The sequence below is a fragment of the Cannabis sativa genome, chromosome X, assembly GCF_029168945.1.
Source record: "Cannabis sativa cultivar Pink pepper isolate KNU-18-1 chromosome X, ASM2916894v1, whole genome shotgun sequence".
Classification (NCBI taxonomy): Eukaryota; Viridiplantae; Streptophyta; class Magnoliopsida; order Rosales; family Cannabaceae; genus Cannabis; species Cannabis sativa.
The window spans coordinates 11,411,669-11,435,483 of record NC_083610.1 but is presented as its reverse complement, the minus strand read 5'-3'; the positions used below and the strand labels follow the sequence as shown (position 1 = coordinate 11,435,483).

At 31.2% G+C, this 23,815-nt stretch overlaps 3 protein-coding genes across 4 annotated transcripts; 2 read left to right on the top strand and 1 right to left on the bottom strand.

Annotated features, from left to right (window-relative positions):
- Positions 1 to 1,324: 1,324 nt before the first annotated feature.
- On the bottom strand, positions 1,325 to 3,111 carry LOC133031906 (thiosulfate sulfurtransferase 18-like). 2 transcript variants are annotated; one of them, XM_061105672.1, is made up of 6 exons: positions 2,963 to 3,111; positions 2,709 to 2,798; positions 2,517 to 2,596; positions 1,955 to 2,025; positions 1,803 to 1,856; positions 1,325 to 1,671 (listed from the first exon to the last, which is right to left on the bottom strand). In XM_061105672.1, exons 1-6 carry the CDS (start codon positions 2,968 to 2,970, stop codon positions 1,582 to 1,584), a joined length of 393 nt encoding a protein of 130 aa, XP_060961655.1. In that variant the 5' UTR covers positions 2,971 to 3,111; the 3' UTR covers positions 1,325 to 1,581. The 2 variants fall into 2 exon arrangements, with proteins under 2 accessions (XP_060961655.1, XP_060961654.1); XM_061105671.1 differs by lacking the exon at positions 2,963 to 3,111 and having other exon boundaries at positions 2,709 to 2,920.
- Positions 3,112 to 5,621: 2,510 nt separating this feature from the next.
- On the top strand, positions 5,622 to 8,606 carry LOC115705920 (uncharacterized). The gene is made up of 9 exons (XM_030633434.2): positions 5,622 to 5,870; positions 6,026 to 6,170; positions 6,263 to 6,353; positions 6,643 to 6,840; positions 6,950 to 7,182; positions 7,311 to 7,442; positions 7,693 to 7,760; positions 7,852 to 7,913; positions 8,194 to 8,606. Exons 1-9 carry the CDS (start codon positions 5,755 to 5,757, stop codon positions 8,325 to 8,327), a joined length of 1,179 nt encoding a protein of 392 aa, XP_030489294.1. The 5' UTR covers positions 5,622 to 5,754; the 3' UTR covers positions 8,328 to 8,606.
- Positions 8,607 to 14,276: 5,670 nt separating this feature from the next.
- Positions 14,277 to 18,508, top strand: LOC133031674 (oligopeptide transporter 7-like). The gene is made up of 6 exons (XM_061105197.1): positions 14,277 to 14,523; positions 14,619 to 15,228; positions 16,295 to 16,864; positions 17,098 to 17,353; positions 17,453 to 17,635; positions 17,740 to 18,508. The coding sequence occupies exons 1-6, from the start codon at positions 14,490 to 14,492 to the stop codon at positions 18,352 to 18,354; spliced, it is 2,268 nt and encodes a 755-aa protein (XP_060961180.1). The 5' UTR covers positions 14,277 to 14,489; the 3' UTR covers positions 18,355 to 18,508.
- The last annotated feature ends 5,307 nt before the right edge of the window (positions 18,509 to 23,815 follow it).

The following is a 23,815-nucleotide window of genomic DNA, read 5'->3' as shown; positions in this document are numbered from 1 at the left end:
ATTTTATAATTGTGATTAAATGAGGAACTGGGATTAGGGCTATTTCCCTAAGGTGAGCGGTTATATGGTTTAGGGTTATTAATCTAGTGATTAAATGATTTTGAATGCAATGCCATGCTTTATATGTTGAAATAAAGAATTATGCGGATAAGATATAATTAGGTTAGACTCAGTAATATGAACCGAGATAAATCAATCTAAGGCCTTATTGTATATAGACGTGTGAGAGCAACACGTAGGTCTATGCTATATGGACAGTAGATGCGGTGGCATCAATATTTATTGGAATTGTGAATATATGGTATATTGTTATTTATGTTATCTTGCTGGGCTTGACTCATGGGTGCTCTACTGTGCAGGAAAGGGTAAATCAGTTTGTGATTAGCCATGAGTTCGAGAGCTTGGCAGTGGATTGTACATGTTCAGACCATACTAGACCACGCGGGTTGAGTCTACTAGCTGTTGCATTTTGCATTCTTGATTTTGTCGCTTAGGTCGACATGTAAAAATTGACTTGTAATATTTTGTGAAAAATTTTATGGGATCCCGAAACGTAAGAAATATTTTTGGAATGGTTTGTAAAATTTAAATAATTACAAGTTGTATTTTCATTTTGTAAATAATTTAAAGTTTAAATTTTGCTCTTATTTCTAGTAATCCCGATTTAGCAGGATTATGTCATGATTATCAGGAAATCGAATCGTGCTTAATTGTTAGGGCGTTACAAATCTTGACGGTCTTTACTAAGCCCGCCAAGATTGGACTCTATCTCAGCGGACAAACACAGGACCACTGAGATTGGGCCACCGAGATTGCTCAATTTTCTTGTAATGGTATAGTAATTGGAAAACACAGTAACGTGCCTAATTTAATAAGATGTTACATTTTATAATTATTAATAAAATAAAATAAGTAAAACGATATTAAATAATAGGCTAATTAGTAATTTTTCCCCCCGAACTTTAACATGTACTAAATCGTGCCCCCTGAACTTTTTTGGTCGTTAAAAATTCCCCCCGAACTATTGAGATTGTTAAATTTAAGGACTTTTGTCTAATTTTAGTAAAAAAATTCTAACATGGATGAAAGTTCAAGGGGCATGATTTAGTACATATCAAAATTTAAGGGCATGATTTGGTAGATATCAAAGTCAGGGGAGCATGGCTTAGTACATAGAATCAGTAAAATTGAATGAAATTAGACAAAAGTCCTTAAATTTAACAATCTCAATATTTCGGGAAGAATTTCTAAAGGCCAAAAAAGTTTAGGGGGCACGATTTAGTACATGTCAAAGTTCGAAAGAAAAATTACTAATTAGCCTAAATAATATTAATAATAATATTATACCTTAATGATGCAAGTTAGTGACTTTTAGGTAGATCCTAACACCACACCAATATCATGTTAAGAACTTTAAGTGCCAAATAGTAATCCACATTTAAAGGAGTACCTACCTATGTTTAGGTGTAATAAATGTGTCCCAACATATGACATGTTTAAAGTTTAAATCAGATAATACATTATTTTTCTTTTTATTTTTTTCTCAAAAGAAAAATAAAATAAAAAAAATACACACGCGCCTTAAAGCTCTTCTTTTGGTTTTTGAGTAAGAAAACCATGCTTCACCCAAGCAAGATAACCTCCTCCCATGTTATTTACATTCTTGAAACCCTGCAATTTCATGTCTAAATTATCACACCATTATTTTTAAATCACTTTTTATAGTTTATATACTTAAGAATTTATAACATAAAACAACTTGGAAATGTACTGACTGCATTTGCTAAAAAAAAAATACTAACTGCATTTTTCATATCAGTAGCTGCAGATAAAGATCTGATCCCACGTTCACAACCCTATAATATAATAGAAACATAATAAGCAACCAAATATATCATGAAAGTTATTTACATCAAAATTATATTTTTGTTATATTTGAAATCACATTTATTACCACAACAAGCTTATCGTCCTTGTTACAAGCAGATGAAACCTCCTTCAAAAACTCTGAATTTTTCACCCTACCTGAAATGAAATAAAAGCAGAAAAGAAATAATAAAACTCAAAAAATTATTATACAAATTTTCCTTTTTAAAAAAGAATATTAAGAAAATAAATATGTTTTTATTTAAGTAAACTAATATAATTGATATAACGTTACAAATAACAACATGAAATACAAATCTACTAGACTGCGACAACCTGAAGAATGAGAGTTGAAAACTACCACTAGGAAAAACTACAAATAGGAAAGGACACACCACAGCTTACCACCTAAAAAAAAGGTGATATGTTTTATTTTTACATTTTAAAATAGCTTTTTTTTTTTTTTTTTTGTATTTTTACGAAATTCTATTAGAAACTTCTATTAATACTAACGCTGCAACTTAAATCGCAATAAAAAAATTGTAAACCCCTATTACAATAGGGCTGCAGTAAAAATCTAAACTATAAATTAAAAAAAAAATGTAAAACAAATAGTATATGAAATAATTCTCGGAGAAAGAAACAAGTACCTTGGGGCGTATTGAACATGTAAGGGATATTAAGAATCTTAGGTGATTCAACATGACCCTTTTTAAACTCCTCAACTGTCCTGTTATTACATAAATCACAAAACATATATAAAATTATTCATAAATTAAATCAAAGAATATGAAATAATAAAAATAAATAAAAAAAAAAAAACCCAATTTAGATGTCTTTACCTAACATCAAGATATAGATGGTCTGAATTGATAAGTGCCTTGGCTGTTTGGACATCAATGGTAGAGACTTCTAGTTCTGCTTCTCCTGAGCTTGAGATTAGAAAAAGAAGAGCAAGAACAATAATACCAAACCAAGAAAAACCCATATCAAAATATGAAGGAAAAAAAAAAGAGATTATTTTAATTCTGCTGATTTAATGAGTAAAGATGATATATGTTTATGGAAAAATATATAATATACATTATATATATACCTTGCCATAGTGAATAAATTATGGTAAGAGTCAAATTTGGTTGGTCATTTAGTCTGAAAAGGAAAACAATCAACAACAAGGGAAAACTTGGGGTGCAGCTGTTTTGGGATTCTGTTATTCAGATGTGGATGATGGATTAGCTTGGAGTTCTAAGCATTATATAAGCATTTTAAGTTAGGAGAAGGCCAATATTACACGTGTCCAAAATGTACAAAAAATTATAATGCAGTGTCGACTGTCCACTAAGGTAACACTTTTTCCTTTTTTCTTTAGTTGTTTTTAATTATTGTTTGAAAAAAAAAAAAAACAAAGGTAGCATTACATGCATGGTCTAATTTAAAATGGGAACTCATATTTATTAAAATTTAATAAGAAATATTGGTATACGGGATATATAAAATACTATTATTTATATAAAAAAATATATCTAACTGGCGAAATTTATAAGAAAATCTGATTTTTTTGAAAGGATTTCTTTTTCAATTTTTTTATTTATTTATATTTTTATAATGGTAAATACTATTTTGGACTTTCTCTTTTTTAAAAATTATCGATTGGTTCTTCTATTTTGTTAAATGACAAAATTGATCCTGTATTTTCTAAAATGATAAAAATAGGATTTTGAGTTTAATTTTAGATAATTTTTTTCTTAATATAACTAATTTGAAGATAATTCATAACATGAATAGATATAAAAAATGTAAACAGTTTTATCATAACACGAATAAATCATATTTTGTTAAAAAAAAATATATACTAAAATAATAAATAGTCTAATTTATATAAAAGAAATATGACTTAACATACATAAAACATACTATTAAATTTGAAAGAAAGAGTAGAAGATGTGATAAAGTGGGATCACGAAGCACTTGAATCAGTTTATTCTAAGAGAGTAGGAACTTGTGGCACAGGTGGCGCACCCAAATTTGCGTGATGGAGTGGTCCCGCTTTAGCTTTGGTGGGAGAATGACTTTGTGGGACATGAGCTAAGAAGCTTCTGATGACAATGAATTGAGGAAATTTGACTCATTTTTTAATTTTATCATTCTTTTTAAAATTTATTATTTCTACTTTTTTTTTCAAATATATACTGTACTAATTTTTCCTCACTTAATATCTTTTGTGCTTTTCTCACGTTTTCTATTTTTATTTTTTCTAAATAATTTAAGAAATTTTTATGGTCTTCTTATTAACTATTATCTACTATAATTGCATTTGCATGCATGATGCATGTATGGTTTAGACTTGTAATTTTAACTATAATATTTATAATATACGGAATGATAAAAATTAACAAAAAATAATTATGTTAAGTATATTTTTTTCATTGTTATTCTTCAATTTAATAAATTAACAATTTTGCTATAACATTCATGCCAGTTAAGGTTGTTTATTAAACCACTCAAACTGCCCGCACCGTAAAAATATATGATTTGAAATTTTTTGCGGTGCAATCACGGTTTAAATTTTTCCTAAATTGCGCGGTGCGGTGCAATTTGCAGTTTTGAATTGTTAATATATGGTTTAAACTGTACCGCACCTCATATTATAAAAATACCAATTTTTATATTTATTTAGGTCCAATATGTGAAGGTCCAGCCCAAAGCCGAATAATTATTGTATTGTTGAAACTTGAAGCTTTTTTTCATATTTATTTTCAAGTCTTATGATATTTTTGATAGGTGTTGGTCAAGCTTTGTTGTATTTATGATAGTTTAATTATTTGGTGATGGTCCAAACTGCAAAAACTATAGAAACTGCACCACACCGCACTATTTTTTGCGGTGCAGTTTCTGCAATTTTTTAGTTTCGCGTTGAGTTTAGGAAATTATAAAAACTGCATGTGTAGGTTGGTTTGAAAAAATGGTCAAAATTGTACCACCCGCATCGCAAACAGCCCTAATGTCAGCCATCTTAACAATTAATGGATGACATAAACTTATTTTAGATAAACAATGTGCTTTAAATTAAGTAAATAATATGTCTTAATTTTGGTAAACAACATGTAATATTTGTTAAACAGATACCTTAAAATAATTAAGGTAAACAATTTGTCCAAAATAAAGTAAACGATATACCTTAAATAAGGTAAATAAAATTACTATTCTATAATTTATTAAGTAAATTACATGCATTAATTTAGATAAACAATATGTAATATTAGGTAAATGTGCCTTGAAATAAAGTAAATAACAAACATAAAATAAAAATGACATGTTTTAAATAAGATAAATAAAAGTTACTATCTTAATATAAGTTAAACGACACATTTTATTAACCAAACAACGTATCTTATAACAAGAATATATTAAACAATTCAATTATAAAATAGGATATATTTAAATTTATTTTACAACTATTTGTAGTGAATGAATAAAAAGAAATAATTATCAATTTATCAAAAAAAAAAAAAAATCGCATTCGAATTCTACTTAATGAGGGTGTGCTTACCCAACTTGAAATGAAATATTGTAGTTATTTATTTATTGCAGTATTTATTTTTTTAAATTTTACAGCAAATATTGTAGTTTTAATTTTTTGAACAAAAATTATTTTTGTATTTATTTTATTAAAGAATAAATATATTACTACTCAGCCAAGGAAAAAGAAGAAAATAAAGAGAATAAATAAATAAAACACAATCTTTCAAAAAAATAAAAATAAATAAATAAATAAATAAAACACAACTCATGCAAAACGCATGTCGTTTTGTTTAGGGTTCGCAGCTTCGTCTCCTTGGCCCGTTTCCCTTGAGAAAGCAGTACTCATCAGTCATCAGGTTCGTATTCATGGAAGAACGAACATCGAACTCACCCTTACCAGATGCATTCGTTGATTTTCTTGACGCAAATGGACTCGACCCTTCAATCTATTCTGCCTCTGATTTAACTCCTCGTTACATAAGGTACTTTTTCTTCTTCTCCTATTTCGGCTCCTTTTCATGGAGTTTTTCTTTTCCTTCTTTTGTAATACATATAATAAGACCCGTTGTAGTCACATTTATGCTTTCTCGTTGATAATTCAGTTGGGTTTTTCTTTTTTTTTTTTTTTGTGGTGAAGGTTGAAACCAGGTTGTGAATCTCAACTTGAGGAGATTGAAGCTGAGATGGGCTGTAAGGTTGAGAAAGTGTTTTGGTTGCCTGGTTTCTATTCTCTTCCTCCAAATGTTCAAATCGCTAACTCAAAGGCATACCGTGAAGGAAAGGTACAGAACCCAGAAATTTATTTAGGTAAACTTTTGATTTTGTGTTGTATAAAATGTCAATATCATTCTCTGTGTGATTGTTCATCTTTCAGATATATGGGATTGATGCAGCTTCTGGGGCTGCTGTTTCAGCTTTAAATATTTCAGCTGGAGATCATGTTCTTGATCTATGTGCTGCTCCTGGTACTATTTCCCTATCAATATTATGTACTCTTTTTCAATGAGTTACATCTTGTTTGTGCCTTGTTGAAGAAATTTTCTTGGGTGTGTTCATTATTTAAATGGTTGTTACATATTGGATCATGCTTGCTTTTCAAGTTATGATTCTGATGTCTTACAGAACTATATTAGCATACCTTTGTGGCTTGCGTATGTATTTAACTAAGATAATATAATTTTCATTTGTGATTCTGAAGAATTGCCTGCTTACTTTTGTTTTCTTAATAAATGTTTTTTCTTTTTCAATCTTAAGGTGCTAAGCTTTGCATGATATTAGACCTTCTTGGTGACTTGGGTACTGTAACTGGTGTTGATGTCGCAAGGCACCGTCTAGCGGCTTGTAGGACAATGGTTCAGAAATATGAATTGGGTGACCATTGCCGACTTCTTGTTGCTGATGGAACAACTTTTTCTCTATTTCCTACCAGGAATTATTCAGATTCTAAATCATGTAATTTCTCCCGATATTACTAATTTACTATGTATGTTAAGCTTCAGTTCTGCGATGTAGTTTAAGTGTTTATTTTTAATGTGCTATCATTCATTCTAGAATTATGCAGGTGAATCTGTGTTAATAGGAGATGTCGAAAGGTTTAAAGAGTGGAGGTCTAGGAGAACATGGAAGGAGAGGAAAAAAGCAGCTAGAGACAGAGAGAATGCTCATATGAATCCTGGAATTCAGGAGCCCGAGTTACTCTTTTATGGAAAACATGCTGGTGTGGTTGGTTTAAGTGAAGATGAATTGTATAAAACTGTTTCTAACAGTGAGTTGTTGAGCTGCGGCTATGACAAGGTAAATTGAAGTAAACTATTCTTTACCCACTTAATCCTCATTTTCATAGAGAGTTTTATGCTCATGGAATTTGATTCTACAGTTTTGTCTTTTGTATGGAAGGTATTTATTGGTTGGATTTTATACAGGTGCTAGTAGATGCAGAGTGTACTCATGACGGATCAATTAAACATATTCAAAAATTTGAACATTGGGGTTGGAAAACTCTTCAACGTCGAGTGTTGGATGCAGAAAGAACCGATAGTTTGACTGTGCTTCAGGTAACTAACTTATTCTATTGCATGTATTTCTTAGCTTTGTTGACTATGCACTTCGTTAATTTAGCTGCAGCTTGCTGTGTGCTGTGTGTTCAAGTTTTTCACTTGTTTCCCAAACCAAACAGTAAATGAATAATCAATGCTAGAAGTTTCTCTCGTGAACTTTGCAGCAAGTGGTCTTTTGCTCCTCCCTAGCTTGAAAATGAGTTTTAGACTTATTACTGCACATATTTTTCTGTTGTTTGCTTTGCAGTTAAAACTCTTGAGCAATGGTTTTAGGTTGCTAAAAGTTGGCGGGCTGCTTGTCTACAGTACTTGCAGGTGCTCTTTTTTTCTTTTTTCTTTTACCACCTGCGTGTATGCTCTTCACATTGTCCATTTCTTACTCTTTTGTGTTTTTTCACTCAATTAGCTTGACAATTGCTCAGAACGAAGAAGTGGTTGCACAATTTCTGAAGGAGAATGGTTCTGCCGGTAAGTTCCTTTTATGAGTTGAAGCTATAGATAGAATGTTGCTTATAGTCATAGTATCATCACAGGTTACGTATATGACAGCCTAAAAATGTTGTGGCTTAGTTTCATCCACATTGTCGTGTGACTGTTAAAACTACTCTGTTGTAAATGATTTTCTCTGTGGTACATAATTGGTTTAATGTTAAGTTTAATGTTAAGAGAACACTATCGACTTGCTATCACCATTTTTTTGGGGGAAATTAACTTTATTTTTCGTCGACATTTTGGCATGGTCTTGTAGAGTTGCAGGAGATCAGTGGAGCCGAAAGTTGGCCTTGTAGAAGTGGAGGGATACTGAAAACTTTGCGCTTTGATCCCTTGACATCACAAACAAGTGGACTTTTTGTAGCTATGATCAGAAAAATAGTCACCTGATATAATCCAATGTTTATTTAGGGGCTGTAATTTTAGGCCTAACAGATTACCTCCAAATAATTAGATTGGGCTCTTTGTAATTTTTTTTAGGGATTATTTCACAAAACCATAAAAACAACAAAAAATTATAAAAATATTGTGTTGCGGAATTTTAAACATTTTTATAATTTTTTTTAATTTTATTTACAGAAAATACGGTCTTTTTATGTTGTAATCTTGTTGATTTTTTGTTATCTGTATATTATTTTTTGTTGTTATTTTGATGTTATTTTCATATTACTTTGATGTAGTTTTCTTGTTAATTTTATATTGTTTTCGTGTTATTTTTTAGAAAACCGTAAAAATGTAATAAAATATTTTATAGGGATATTTTCAAAAATATGGGAAAAATGAGCCATCTTATGATAAATATGGCAACAAAACTAAATGCCACAAAATATGGCATTAACTAAGGAAGCAAACTACAAATATGGTTTCTTATTTAAAAAAAACCATATAATAAGTTAAAAACAGAAACTAATTTTAAATGAATAAAATTTACTATTTTTAACCATATATAAACAAAATCTGTACACGATTTTCTCTCTCTCTCTTGCGATTCTCTCTCTCTCTACTGCGATTCTCTCTTCTCTCTCTACTGCGATTCGTTTTTGGCCTGCGATTCACTTCATCATCTTCTCCGATTCAATTCATCACTTCTCCCAGTCCAAATTTATTCTCTGATTCAAACAAAACTGATCTGAAAAACAGCCATGGCCATGGCAAGCAACCTGCAACATCGGCACCTGACAAGCAATGAAGCTCTCACCTTAAACCAGAAAACGCATTCTTAAACTCAGAGCATCGATCAACCTGCACACATAAAATTCAATCAACAAAATCAAGCCAACACCGATCGTCCCTGTCAACAACGATCAAAATAAAATACAGGTACACTTATATAAATTCTGCTATGAATATTATAGGCATATATATACTGCAAAAGAAAATTAAACCGACTATGTACAATTCCAATTTAAACTTAAAAGAAAAAAAAAACTAGATTGAAGTAAATTTCATACCAAAACTATATGATCTTGCATTGCTTCATAATGAAATGTCCATACTTAATCTAGATTTAGACTATGAAGTTTCACAAACAAAAAAAAAAAAAGGAAAATTAAACATTATGAAAAATTCAGTTTTAGACGTCCACGATCAAAAATGAAAAGATTACTGAAAATTATGAAGATAAAACCGGTTTCTAAAAACATTATATATTTTAACTAAAAAATCCTAAAATGATATTATCTGTTAAACATAAACAAAATATAAAGTAATGTTGGAAATCGGTTTCTGAAATATATAGTGAAACAAACACATATAATTTTAAAACAAAAAAAATAAAAACAAAAACCGGTTTCTAAATACATTATAAATTTTAACAAACAGTTTTCAAAATGATATTACTTGTTAAAAATAAACAAATATACAGTAATGTTGGAAACCAGTTTCTCAAATATATAGTGAAAAAAAAACATATAATTTTAAAACAAATAAAAACAAAACAAAAAAAAAAATAAGGAAACCAGTTTCTTAATACATTGTAATTTTTAACTAACAATTTTCAAATACTGTGTACAGGAATGGACTCAATAATGTGTGTGGTCAAATATGGAGGGCAATGGAAAGAGGATAAAAAGTATGAAGACTACATAATGACTGGACTACTAATACCAACAAACTGTGATCTAAAAAGTTTGTTGGAATTAGTAAAGGCTGAAATCAAATGCAACACAACAATAGAAATGCATTACCAGTTATGCCCAGACTCACCACCAATGAAAATAATTAGTGACAACTCACTGATGTTCTACTTACAACTGAGAAAGACACAAAATGCAGTTAGTGAGTCTCCACTCTGCATCACAACAGTAGACGAGACAAGACTCCAGATCATTGCACAACAAAAACCAGAAAGTGAATCTGTAAGACAAGATACAGATGTTCAGAAACTGGTTTTACAAATAACCAACATTAACAAGCTTCAGATCATCAGCAACCCTAGGCTCACAAACTTTATCCTAAATAAACATAAAACAAAATACAGATAAATCAAAATGAAAAAAAAAAAAACAAAACTATTAAATTAAACAAAACAAAACAACAAAAAAAATATAAGAAAAAATGAAGACATACCAAATTAGAATGCTCCCCAACATCCTTTGATTTTCTTTTCTTTGACGCACTAGCGTCATCAGAAATAGCTTTTCTTTTCTTGGTTGAAACAGGTTTTGCGACAATTTTTTCGGTTTCAAAATCATCATCACTCGCAGATGGAAGGACATTCGTATCCTTCTTACTAACTTTTTTACAACCGTGTTTCTGAGAAACAACATCGGCTTTAGGCAATTCAATATCATCCTGAAAAAATAAACAAATTAAACATAAACAAAACAGATTAGATAAAAAAAAAAAAACACAAACAAACCAAAAAAAAACTAGTATTATATAACATATTAAAATAAATACCAAACCACAATGAAACATAAAATAAATTCGAAACCGGGTTCAATGAAATTTAATACATACTTTAGTTTTCCTTGGAGATCTTCTTAATGGTGGAGCTTTCGAAGGTTCCATAACATGATCAACCTTAAAAAAAACAACACAACATCAGTTTCAATAAAAAAAATTAAAACCAGTTTAGAATAACCGAAAAAGAAAACATATACAATTAATAAAAACCGGTTTTAATACAAAACATAAAACATACTTTGCCTTTGCGTGAATCTTTTTTCAGTCGACCTTTAGCCTTCTTAGAAGGCTCAACCTTTTGAACATTAGATGGTACTTTATCATCTGATTCTCTCTCCTTCTGATAAAAAAAAAAATACAAAATAAACATTAGACACAAAACAACAAAAACAGTCATGATAATTAACATGAAAACCAGTTTCATACAAACTAACAGTAACACACCTCAACCTTAACCTTAAAACCACCCACACACCAAAAATCACAGAACGCACAAATAACACAAATCAATCTGTAAAAACTAGTTTTTGACATGTTTCCAAAATAGGTATGATCAAATATGTGCATTACATTGATGTTTGAAACCAGTTTCTCCTTTTATATCATTTAGTAGGGTACTAGTGATTACACTAGTTTATTTCAATCTAAAACATCTAAAACACAAGTGTCTAACTAGAATTGTCTTATATTCCCCTGAAGAGGTTATGTACCAAGAACAAACAACAGTCAAGAAGGACAATAACCTGAATCTGACGTGCTTAACCTGAACATTAAAACACCTCACAAACCAAAAATCTGAGGATCCCAAACAACACCTCCATCAATTCTAAGTAATATAGAAAATGTAATCTCAAAAACTGGTTTTTAACTGATTCCAAATTAGGTATAGGATAAGCCCAAACAACACCTGATATAGAAACAGGTTTTCAAATGACAATTTTTAAAATCACAGAACGCACAAATAACACAAATTAAACTAGAAAAACTGGTTTCTGAAGAAAATTAAACTAACACTGACACTAACAGAGTTGAAACTCTTGAAAACAAATCAGGAAAAGGGGCAGAAAATTACTTTGCTCGTTCGCGATGGAAGGCTACCAGGTTCTGCTACTGCTTTTACTTGATTCTCAAAACTGTTTTGGAAATAATTAAGCCAAATAATGGTTACACTACATTACTTTCTACATATGTATATGTACACAAACACAATTGTCTGTGAAAGAAGACAGCCAAACATACAGAAATACATAATCATTAGGGCTTCTATCCAACTTGCATTCATTATCTGAATAATTTACAAAAAAGAATTCTAATAAAAACCAATCGTATCCAACCAAATGATAATCACAGTACTAATTTGTTCCACTAACAATGCAACGCTTAATAGGACTTAGTGAATATTCACAAACAAAGGAAAAAGGAAAGTTCCAAGTAAAATTGCAATAAATCAATGCCCGAGTTCACTTCCATGAATGATTCATAAAAAAAAAAAAGGGAATGTTCATTAAACCCAAATTTGCATAAAATGCATAAAATCCGTCTAATGTGTACCTCAAATTAGATATAAATTACAGTACAGTTTCATTTATTGTATATATATTTTTTTTTTTTGCTAAATAACACTGAGTGTGTATAAACCATAAAGTATTGCCCAGTTGATCATAAATATATAACATACTGTACCACGTAAAACGTTGGTAGCCTAAAGTAATACAACAGGGAATGAAAAACATAATCATATAGACGCTGAAATGTAAAACAGGAAAATTGGCAGTGGTTTTCCTATTTGTGTGTTCCATCCCAATACTAAAAATCCTCCCTTTGGTCCAATTAAACAAATTAAAGCCAGCACAATGAGTTATAATTATGTTATAATAAGCTTCAATATCATCCTGTAGCTAATAGTAATAATAAAAAGAGCAAAACTCACTTTGAAAAACCAGCTCACGTAGTCCAACCACAGCCAAAATCCAAAATAAAATCATGTTTTACTTTAATAATCCACATCAACCATCAAACAAAGCTTCACTTCTCGTATAACCATCAAACACACATCAACCAAAGACCGTGAATGTTCATTAAAATTGCAAAAAAAAAAAAAGAGAAAAGCAGAAAAAGGAAAGCCGATCTTGGGAAATAGGAAAAAAGGGCTTCAAAACGTTTAACACAAACACAAACGCCCAAATCACAAAAGTAAGGGATTTCTTCGGTGTATATAAAAAGAAATGAAACAAAATCAAATTAATATAAAGCAATGGTAATTGCCTGCGTGAAAGCTGAAGAACACGGAACCATTTTGGCCTGAGTGTCATCGGAGCAACCAAGAACAACAAGTATTCCACACATTTTGAATTGAAATTTTTCGGTTATGGAAATAGAAGAAGACAAAGGTGGCAGGAGGGGAAATAAGGGAGAAGAGCAACACATAAACCATTTTCAAATCAACCCACAATGTCGGTTTAACACAACAACAAACACTATAAAAAAAACAAAAAAAAAAACTCTATGAACAACCAAAAAAACTTCATAAAACAGATAAATGAAAATGAAAAAAAAAAACCCTAACATCTGAAAATTAATAAAATGGAAAGATAGAAGCAATACCTTGAAGAACCAAAAACCCAAAACACAAGGTGGCTGATTTCGTCCCAAAATCGGTAGCCAAAAAGCAAAAAAAAACAAATGAAAAACCAGAAGGAAGAAGAAGGAAACCGAACAGAGGAGAGAGGGAAAATGAGAGTGATATTTGATTATGAGGTAGGCGGTTTATGAGGTTTATAGGGGTTACTTGAAAACTGAAAAAAGAAGTTAAAATGGGGAAGCAGCCATCACATCACCATGATTACATGCAAAAACCCCTCTACAATAAACGGTTATCGTAAAAAAAAATTGTATCAAAAAATTTAAACACTTAAAATGACTAAAATAACCCAAAGAAACTACAAAACACACAATATGGACTTTTGGCAAAATAGTTCCAGCCGTATGGGCTTTAAAATTCCATAAACTGTTGCCAAAGTTGAAAAAAGCCATATAAAGGGGTCCATAGTTAAATATGCCATATTTATCATAAAAGGTTTAAAAAAGCCATATACCACGTAAATTCTACTATTTTATATTGATATCTTATTCACTCCGCTCTTAAACAATACTGTAGACTCAAACGTTCATACCTCAACTCGGATAAATGTACCTTGGGCCTTGGGGTTCCCATTTCACATAATTGTTAACTTAATAGTCCATTTTATTCGTTGACTCTCTCAACTAAACATACCAACTATGAGTGACTGCCTCTACACACACTTTTCTTTGTTGTCGTTTGTGTAGATATGCTGTCGTTTAGCTAATTTATTACTACATCTCTATTTCCTTAAAACTTGACAAGGTACTCAACAAAAGTGCATCTAGCCAATATATTGTTTCAAATACATTTAGTCTTCGTAATCAGTGACATAAGCAGTTCGTTTTATATATAAACCAAATTAACTCATCTTTTTATTAATTTATTATTACATAGAATCGAATTGTTACCGCAAACACGTGCCCTTAATCAACGGTGACTATTGGTCAACGGGCAAAAATGGTATAATCACCCAACGAACTGGGCTGGATATTTTTGGGACTGTATGTACGGACATCAAGATTATGACTATTCACGAAATCTCAGCTCCACTTCTAAGTAAGACATTTCCCCCTCACTTAGTACTCTTTACATTTTCTCGCGTAGATTCTCACCATTCAAACACTTTTATTGCAACTTCTCTTCGTCTACAGTTCAGAACAACGAGGAAGCCTCCGAATATGATGGGACAGTTGATTCAATACTGCCGTCACCGCTGGGACCTAATTCCGCCGAAGAAAACTCTCCGATCGAGGAGGTTGCGCTCACTGTTCCCGTCACCGACGATCCTTCTCTATCGGCCGTGACATTCAGAACATGGGTATTGGGGATATTCGCTTGCGTTCTCCTATCGTTCCTCAAACAATTCTTCTGGTACAGGAAGGAACCCTTGTCTCTTACTTCGATCTCGGCTCAGATCGCGGTTGTTCCGCTTGGTCATCTGATGGCCTCAGTGATTACCGATCGGGTTTTCTTCAAGGACAAGAAATGGGAGTTTACGCTGAATCCAGGGCCGTTTAATGTGAAAGAGCATGTTCTGATCACTATCTTCGCTAATTCGGGAGCTGGGAATGTGTATGCAATCCACATAGTCAGCGCTGTGAAGATATTTTACAAAAAAAATCTCACGTTTTTTGTGGCCTTGTTAGTTGTTCTGACGACCCAGGTTCTCGGATTCGGTTGGGCCGGGGTTTTTCGGCGCTATTTGGTGGAGCCCGCCGCTATGTGGTGGCCCCAGAATCTCGTCCAGGTTTCTCTTTTTAGGTAAAACTTTATTTACTGACTCTTGATTGATCTTTTGATCTCTTATGTTATGGCGCTGCCCTTGGTTGATCTCCTAAGTCAACCATACATATATATAATGCCAAAAATTGAAAAGTTAGTATCTTTTTTCAAATCAGTCCATTTGTTGGGTTGGGTGTCTACTACGACTCTCACGTGAATAGTAATTTAACGAAATTGATGAGTTTAATCTTTCATATGTGTTACATTACCTACATGCTACGTTTTGGTAATTCGTATAATAGATAACTGTTAAAACAGCCTCAATCTGGTATTTCATTACCAATAAGATTACAATTCTATAGTATGAATTTCTTATACGTTGTGATTTATTTGGCTGGGTAATGAATCTTAACAACGTGATCGATCGTTAAGATTTGTTATGTTTTTAGATAGTGATATCAATATGGCTAAATGATCGTATTCCTGATTATTTTTTTAAAAGTGATTTCATAATTATATTAGGAATAGTTATTATTATTCATTGTCATTGATACCCAGCGTAAGTAAAAGTTTATATTGACCATTTACAACTCGGACACTTGTGGTCAATAATAAAAAAAGAAACACAAATATTCTTGTTATTACTAACAATTATGTAGCTGAAAACCTTATAAATATTAGGGAGAACTTATTCATTTTTACACTTCAAAACAGTTTTTTTTTTTTTTTTTTTCTTTGTATTTTTACAGAATTCTATATAGAACCCCTATTGAAGCTAACGTTACAACCTAAATCGCAATAAAAAATCGGATAGCAACCCACATAAAAACTACCGGAGAAACCACTTTAGAAACTCAAACCGTAAATTTGAATAAAAAAAAGTAAAAAAATAATATATGAAGTAATTCCCCAAAATATTATTCCACAAGAAGTAAACTCAAGAAGTAAACAGTAAATATTATTCGTAAGCAGCCAATAATGTTTGTTCTCTGTAGTATATATTAGTGATGCAAGAAGTAAACTCAATGTTTGATTAACTACCCTTTAGTCATTTTTTCCATACTGTCGTACTTGTTTGTCTTAGACGTTATTGTGTTATTTGCAGGGCATTACATGAGAAAGAAAAGAGGCCCAAGGGGAGCTTAACTCGGAATCAATTCTTTCTAATAGCTTTTATATGCAGCTTTGCTTACTATGTTGTCCCAGGTTACTTATTCTCGAGGCTAACGTCTCTCTCCTGGTTCTGCTGGATATTCCCCGCTTCCATCCTTGCCCATCAGCTGGGTTCAGGACTTCGTGGCCTCGGAATCGGTGCTCTTGGGTTCGATTGGTCCAGTATAGCCTCTTACCTCGGAAGCCCACTTGCCAGTCCATGGTTTGCTACTGCAAATGTAGCCGTTGGTTTTGGGCTTGTACTCTATGTCATTGTCCCGATTGCTTACTGGCTCAATTTCTACAAAGCCAAAACATTCCCCATTTTCTCAGATGGCCTTTTCACATCTACTGGCCAACGCTACAATGTTTCCGCTATAACTGACTCCAAGTTCCACCTTGACATGGATGCATATGAACGCCAAGGCCCTCTTCATATGAGCACTTTGTTTGCTATCACCTATGGTTTCAATTTCGCATGCCTCACTGCCACTATTGCTCATGTTTTTCTCTTTCATGGAAGGTATGCCTTCCATTTTGTTATAGACCTGTTTAAGTTAAGTTAATATACTTTTTTGGAATAACCACTTCAACATCTGCAAGACAATGGTCGAAAAGTTCTATAGAAAAACATAAAAGCTAGTTATAATGTAGCATGACGTGTACCACAAAACCTGTCGTTAATATATTTACTCTGTTATGTTCAACGTTATATGGTTCATTTTATCAGTGGGGTTAGTTTTTGGTCGCTTGTAGACAAATATGGGAGCTAAGCAAGTCTGCTTTTCAAGAAAAGAAAGTTGATGTTCACACAAGACTCATGAGGAAGTATAAACAAGTTCCTGAATGGTGGTTCATGTGCATCCTTTTTGCTAATATAGCAGCGACCATATATATATGCCAGTATTACAACGATCAACTCCAACTGAAGTGGTGGGGTGTCTTGCTCGCATGTGGTATAGCATTTTTTTTCACTCTTCCTATTGGAGTTATCAAAGCCACAACTAATCAGGTTTAACTCCATCTCTTATTGTTGATTGAATATATTAACAACCTTTGAAATAATTTCACCTTTGGTACCTAATCAGACATATTTTTCATTGGTTCACAGTTACCCGGCTTGAATGTAATCACAGAGTACATCATTGGATATATATACCCAGGTTACCCTGTTGCTAACATGTGCTTCAAGGTTTATGGCTATATAAGTATGAAACAGGGGATAGCATTTTTAGAAGATTTCAAGCTAGGTCATTACATGAAGATTCCTCCTAGAGCAATGTTCATGGCCCAGGTTATCCTCATGTCCTGTTTAACTTTCCATCAAATCTCTTGATCACAGTGACTTGTAAGAAGTTTTCTAATGATTTTAAAGAACATTTTCTCTTCTTATATCAGGTAGTGGGAACTGTTGTATCTGCTCTTGCACATTTAGTGACAGCATGGTGGCTTATGGACACAATCCCAGACATATGTGACAGGGATTTGCTTCCTTCAGATAGTCCATGGACCTGTCCTGGAGACCATGTGTTTTATGATGCTTCTGTCATCTGGGGCCTAATTGGACCTCGTAGAATCTTTGGAGATCTTGGCTTTTATTCATCCATTAACTGGTTTTTCCTAGTGGGTGTTGTGGCAACTGTGTTAGTTTGGCTTGCACACAAGGCCTATCCAGACAAGCATTGGATTGCACTCATCAATATGCCTGTGATCTTAGGATCAACAATCAACATGCCCCCAGCTACAGCAGTCAACTACACCAGTTGGATTCTAATTGGATTTGCCTCTGGATTTATTGCTTACAGGTACTACCGTAGCTGGTGGAGTCGCCACAACTATGTGCTGTCCGGGGCTCTTGATGCTGGATTAGCCTTCATGGGGGTGTTGCTGTACTTGTGCCTCGGGATGGAACATGTAAGACTCACATGGTGGGGAAATGGCTCAGAAGGCTGTCCTTTGGCTTCTTGCCCAACTGAACCAGGTATTGTGGTTCATGGTTGCTCAGTTCTGTAAAGCAAGTGTGTGTGTGTGTGTGTGTGTGAGTATACTGTTTTTGGTTTGATTCTTTCCACTCTATAAGTTTGTATATACAGAGCTATTCTTTGTAAAATGAATTCAAATAAATATTTTTTGATACTTCAATCAAATTGCAGCAAACTTTGTCAAATGCAATTTTGGTAATGTTAATGTTGTGAGATTACCAATGAAAGGATGAAAAAAAGGGTGCATGATTTCAAGAATTACTTTTAAATAAATTAAGAAATTATATTTAAAAATTATAGCTCTTATTTCAGGAAATGTTATATAAATATAGTTTCTTCATTTATTTCATGCATTTTTTTTTTCTACTTAATACTAAAAAATAAAGTGCACTTAGCTAAATTCAACTTATTTTTAAAATAAACAACTTGCACACTCTTAAAAAAAAAAAAAAATCGATGCGCTTAGTACTACACTTAAATTTATTGGATTTGTTATTAGATATTATAATTATCTCTTTATTTATTCTATTATTTTTATTTTTAAAAATACCATTAAATTAAAGAAATAATAAATAGATATAGATTTTTCTTTGTAAGATTAAACAAAAAGATTTGCAAAAAAAAATTATTTTATAAATACACAGAAATAATAAAAAAAAATACAAAAATATAGTTGTACAGAATTTTAAATATTTTTACGATTTTATTTACAAAAAATACAGTCTTTTAATGTATTTTTATAATGTACTCTTATTAATTTGTTATTTGTATGTTTTTTTTAGATGTTATTTTCCTGTTACTTTTATGTAGTTTTCTTATTATTTTCATATTTTTTCTTTTTTGTAGAATACCGTAAAAATATATAAAAATAATATATTTGAGTGTAAGAATATTAAATTTGTAAAATTTTTACAAAAGAATAGTGATTTAGGTAATTATCATAAAAAAGAATACTAATGCTACAACCAGTGTAGAAATTGTTAAAGCTTTCATAAAAGTCACACTAAGCAATAAAGTACCTCGTATTTTTCTCATTATTCAGTTTGTTCTCCATTTCTAAGTTTGTAGCCTTCGCAATAGCTTCATCAATGTTACCGACCAAATAAAAGTCATCCATAGATCAAATTAGATATATAATTATTGGAATAATTGGGGACTCAAATAGTAAATATGCAAGCATGATAACTTATATGTTATTCTAAATCTAAAAACTTTTGCTTAAGTTGTATCATTTGGTTTATGTTCTGATAACGCCTGAGATTATGTAGGATTATACACCAAATTATTTTTTAAAAAATTAACAAATACTAAAAGGCGTTGTAGGTATTATTTTGTTATTAATGAAACTAAATAAGGGTTCTCTTGCTTTCAAAAAAATAATAATAAATAAGGGGTCCCACATTTTAATTTTAACTATTATAGAATACCATTAATTATCCACAAGACGCCACGTGTGCGTGATGATGCTAGGCACCATTTATGCCTTAAGAGCATCTCTAATGGTGATTGCAAAAATACACACATTATTCTAAAATATTATTTTTTTTATTTCTCTCTCATCCATAAGATTTGATACATTTTTCTTACAAAAATTAATCCAATAGTGGACAACTCCCAAAAAGTTACCCACCATAGCCCCACATACCACTTTTTAATTAAATTTTATAATTATGTATATTCTCTCAAAAAATTGATTGGTGATAAGTAATTTTTTTTTAAAAAAAAAATAATTAAATAATGCTACATGATTATTGTTTATTTTGGAGAATAATATTCATAAATTAATTTAGAATATTGACCAAAATACACATGTAGCAAAAACCACTCCTGAGCAACTCTATTGGAAATGCTCTAACAACAATATTTCTTTAAAATTGCCTCATAAAATAAGTCATTATGAGGAACATCACTTCAATAATTTTAGATGATAAAAATGATACCAATGAAACGATAATTGGAAACACTATAATGTTATTTAAGATCCTTATATTTAGAGGTCAAATCTAGTCATAAGTTATATGTTTAGTCCATTACGGTTGATCACATTAGTTTTAAAATTTTGAATAATTTGATTTAATTTCATATTAAAATGGGATTTTTTTTTTTTTTTTTTTTTTTTTTTTTAGATCTCATCTCCCGATTTCGGTCCTAACAAAAAAGCGATTCCAATTCTCAAGCAAACTGGTCAATATATGAGGAAACCCAACAAATGCATTTCTTTCGTAAGTACAATCAAATTATATTTTAACTAATATATTTTATGTATTTAAATATTTTAAAGTCATAAAAAGATCAGATCTGAATGATATCTCAGATCCTCGTTTGGATTGGACTTAAAACTCGATTATGAGATGAGTTTCTTTTTTGTTTTTGAATTAAATCTTCTTTTCCTTTTAGATATTCATATGAGTTATGAATTTTAGAAATATCTTTTCGAACTCAAAATTTTAATCCCTTAAATTTTCTTGGCCCGTGACCCCAATTTCTCCATAGGAGACGAATTTCTAAAACATAGTAACACTATTCCTCTAGTTTATATTATTTTATTTTTCATTTTGTACCACAGATTGTATATACATACAATATGTGAATTTAGATAGGGAAAAATTTGAATTTCTATGCATTTTTTATACCCAAATTAATTATTTAAACTAATACTTATAACTCTTGAAAAACTAGGACTATTTTTACCTAAACCCCAAAATACCCCCCTCATTATTCTCAACCATTTCTCTCTCTTCCTCCTTTCTCTCTCAAATCAAACCCATTCTGAAATCTGAAGAAAAAATAAAAAAAAAAAAACCAGTTCCGTCCCACATTATTTTGAATATGGGTAAGAGGCACTCTGTCCAAAAGCCACCACCATTGAAGACAGTGCAACTCTCTCTCTCTTATTTCTCTCTCTTTAAGGATTAATCAACTTCATCTTCTTCATGTTATTTTGTCCCAATGTCTAGGCCTTCTTATCCTCCGACTGTGAGTTTTTTTTTTTTTTTTTTTTTTTTCGCATTTCAGAGAGAGAGGAAGAGAGAGAAGCCCGATGGTCGGACCTTTGGGTCCGATGGGGTTCGACCATCGGGCTGTGGGTTTTTTTTTTTTTTTTTTTCTTCGCATTTCACCGACCGTGAGTTTTTTTTTTTTTTTTTTTTTTTCGCATTTCACCGACCGTGAGTTTTTTTTTTTTTTTTTCGCATTTCAGAGAGAGAGGAAGAGAGAGAAGCCCGATGGTCGGACCTTGGGGTCCGATGGGGTCCGACCATCGGCCGTGGGTTTTTTTTTTTTTTTTTTTTCTTCAGATTTGAGAAAGGGCCGGGGTTGAGCGTTCGGTCGTGGTTCAGTTCGACGAAGGAATGCTCGGGGTCGGGGTCGGGGTTGAGGGTTGGTTCGTTGAGTGATGGTTCGGCTGGCTGCGTTTTTGAGAGAGGGGGTTTGGCTGAGAGAGATGAAGAGAGAGGAAGAGAGAGGCTGATTCAAATGAGGGGGGTAGTTTAGGAAAATTGGAAAAGTGGTCATACATAACCAATTTTAATAACTTTGGATTCAGGAAAAAAATTATAGGTATTAGTAAGTATATTAATTCAAATTTCCCTTTAGATAACACTAGTCCTTTAGTTTTAGAATCATTAGGATTGTTTGTAGTTGGTTTGTTGGGAAATTTACGCTGGTTTCTTTTTGAGTTAGTGAAAGGCCTATAGATTTTAGAATTTTTGCTTGAATGTTTGCACAGTGTGATGAAGTTTTTGAGTTAAATTTTTTAAATTTAGTTTTGAGCTTGGGAGATCTCGGTCAGTGTCGTGTTGGGTTGAAGGCTGAAATGGTGGATAGTTGATTTCATCTTGTTGTTTGTTATTGATTTTGTTCTTTTTTGGATGAACTGATATAATGGGATACACTGTTAATTTTGTTATAGATTTGTTTTATATTGATTTTGTTCTATTTTACGCCATTATTTATGGCTTTGGCGCCTTACAAGGCTTTAGCACCTATTATATGGTTGGCCCCTAATTATTTAGGGTAATTTGTTTAAATTTTCATGTTTTTTGGTATTGAATGTATAAGAAAATTTTGACAGAAGAATATTTTAAAGTTAAAGTTATGCACTATACAGATTTATTAGTCAGAATAAAAAGATTATTTTAGTTAAGGTATGATTTAAAGAATATTTTAAACTGAAATAAAATTTAAGAGGGTTTATTTTAAATGCTAATTCCTATTAGCTATATTTTGGTTTATATTTTTTAAGGAATTTTCGTGTTTGGAATTTTAGTATTCAGATTCTAATATTATAATTAATTAAATAAATTGAAGAATAAGAATCTTGAGGATCTTGTAATAAAGGGAGGTGGGAACACTAATGGTCTAATGAGAATATATTGCTTCAGATATATTTGGGAAGTCAAATTATTATGGAATTCTTGTTTGTTCTCAATATTATGGGAATGTACCAAAATTATTACATTATTTGTATTTTTAAATAATTTCTGGATGAGTGGTATTAGTTTTTATGGAAGAAATGGAAGTACAAATTTGATGGATGAGCTGCGCCATTGTTTATGGCTTTGGTGCCTTTCAAGGTTTTCGCGCCTGATTTATGGCTGGCCCCTAATTATTTAGGATAATTTGGGTAAAATTACAAGATATCATTAATTATAAAAAATATTATAAAATTTAATAGCTAACAATTATGATATGTAATTATGAGATTATTGCCTCATTAGTTTATTATGGATAACATAATATTAATTTTCATATATAAATTATAAATGTGAGATTTTGTAATTAATTGGAGGTAGGAACATTTATTGTGAATTGAGAATATTTTGTTTTATTTTATTTTTGGAAAGATATTGAAATAAATGATAAGTAAATGCTAATGAAGTATTGAGATTATTGCCTTATTAGTTGTATAGGAAGATACTAATATGAATGGTTTTTATAATAATTTGAATGGTATAATATTTAGGAGGTAATCTTTTTTAATAATAAATAAGGAAGCATTATGTCATAATACCGAATTGGATTAATTAATATTAATTTAATATTATTAATTAAATGTATAATTAAGTATTAGAAAAAATGTATTTTGAATGTGAAGAGTGCAATCTTAAATTTTAAGGATATTAATACAATTTTGATTTAATTTAGGCTGAATAAAGATTATAGATACCATGTTTTACGCTATAAATAAAATAATAAATAATTTGACTTATTAAGAATTTTGACATGTTTTAGTCTAAAAATAACTAATACTTTTAAGAGATAAAATGAAATAATTAGTATATAATATTTTGAATATTTAAAGGAATAATGGGTATTAAAAAGAAAATTTTATTTATGTTTGTTTTTAAAAGGGTAAAGGTAAGGAATAGGGATCCTATGAATGTTATGAAGTATATTGCTATAATTTAGTTGTTACTAGCCAAAGGGAGTACCCTTTGGCTAGTTTTAGTATTTTATAGGGAGATCTAGTTGCTTAGTCTTGGTGGTTGGTT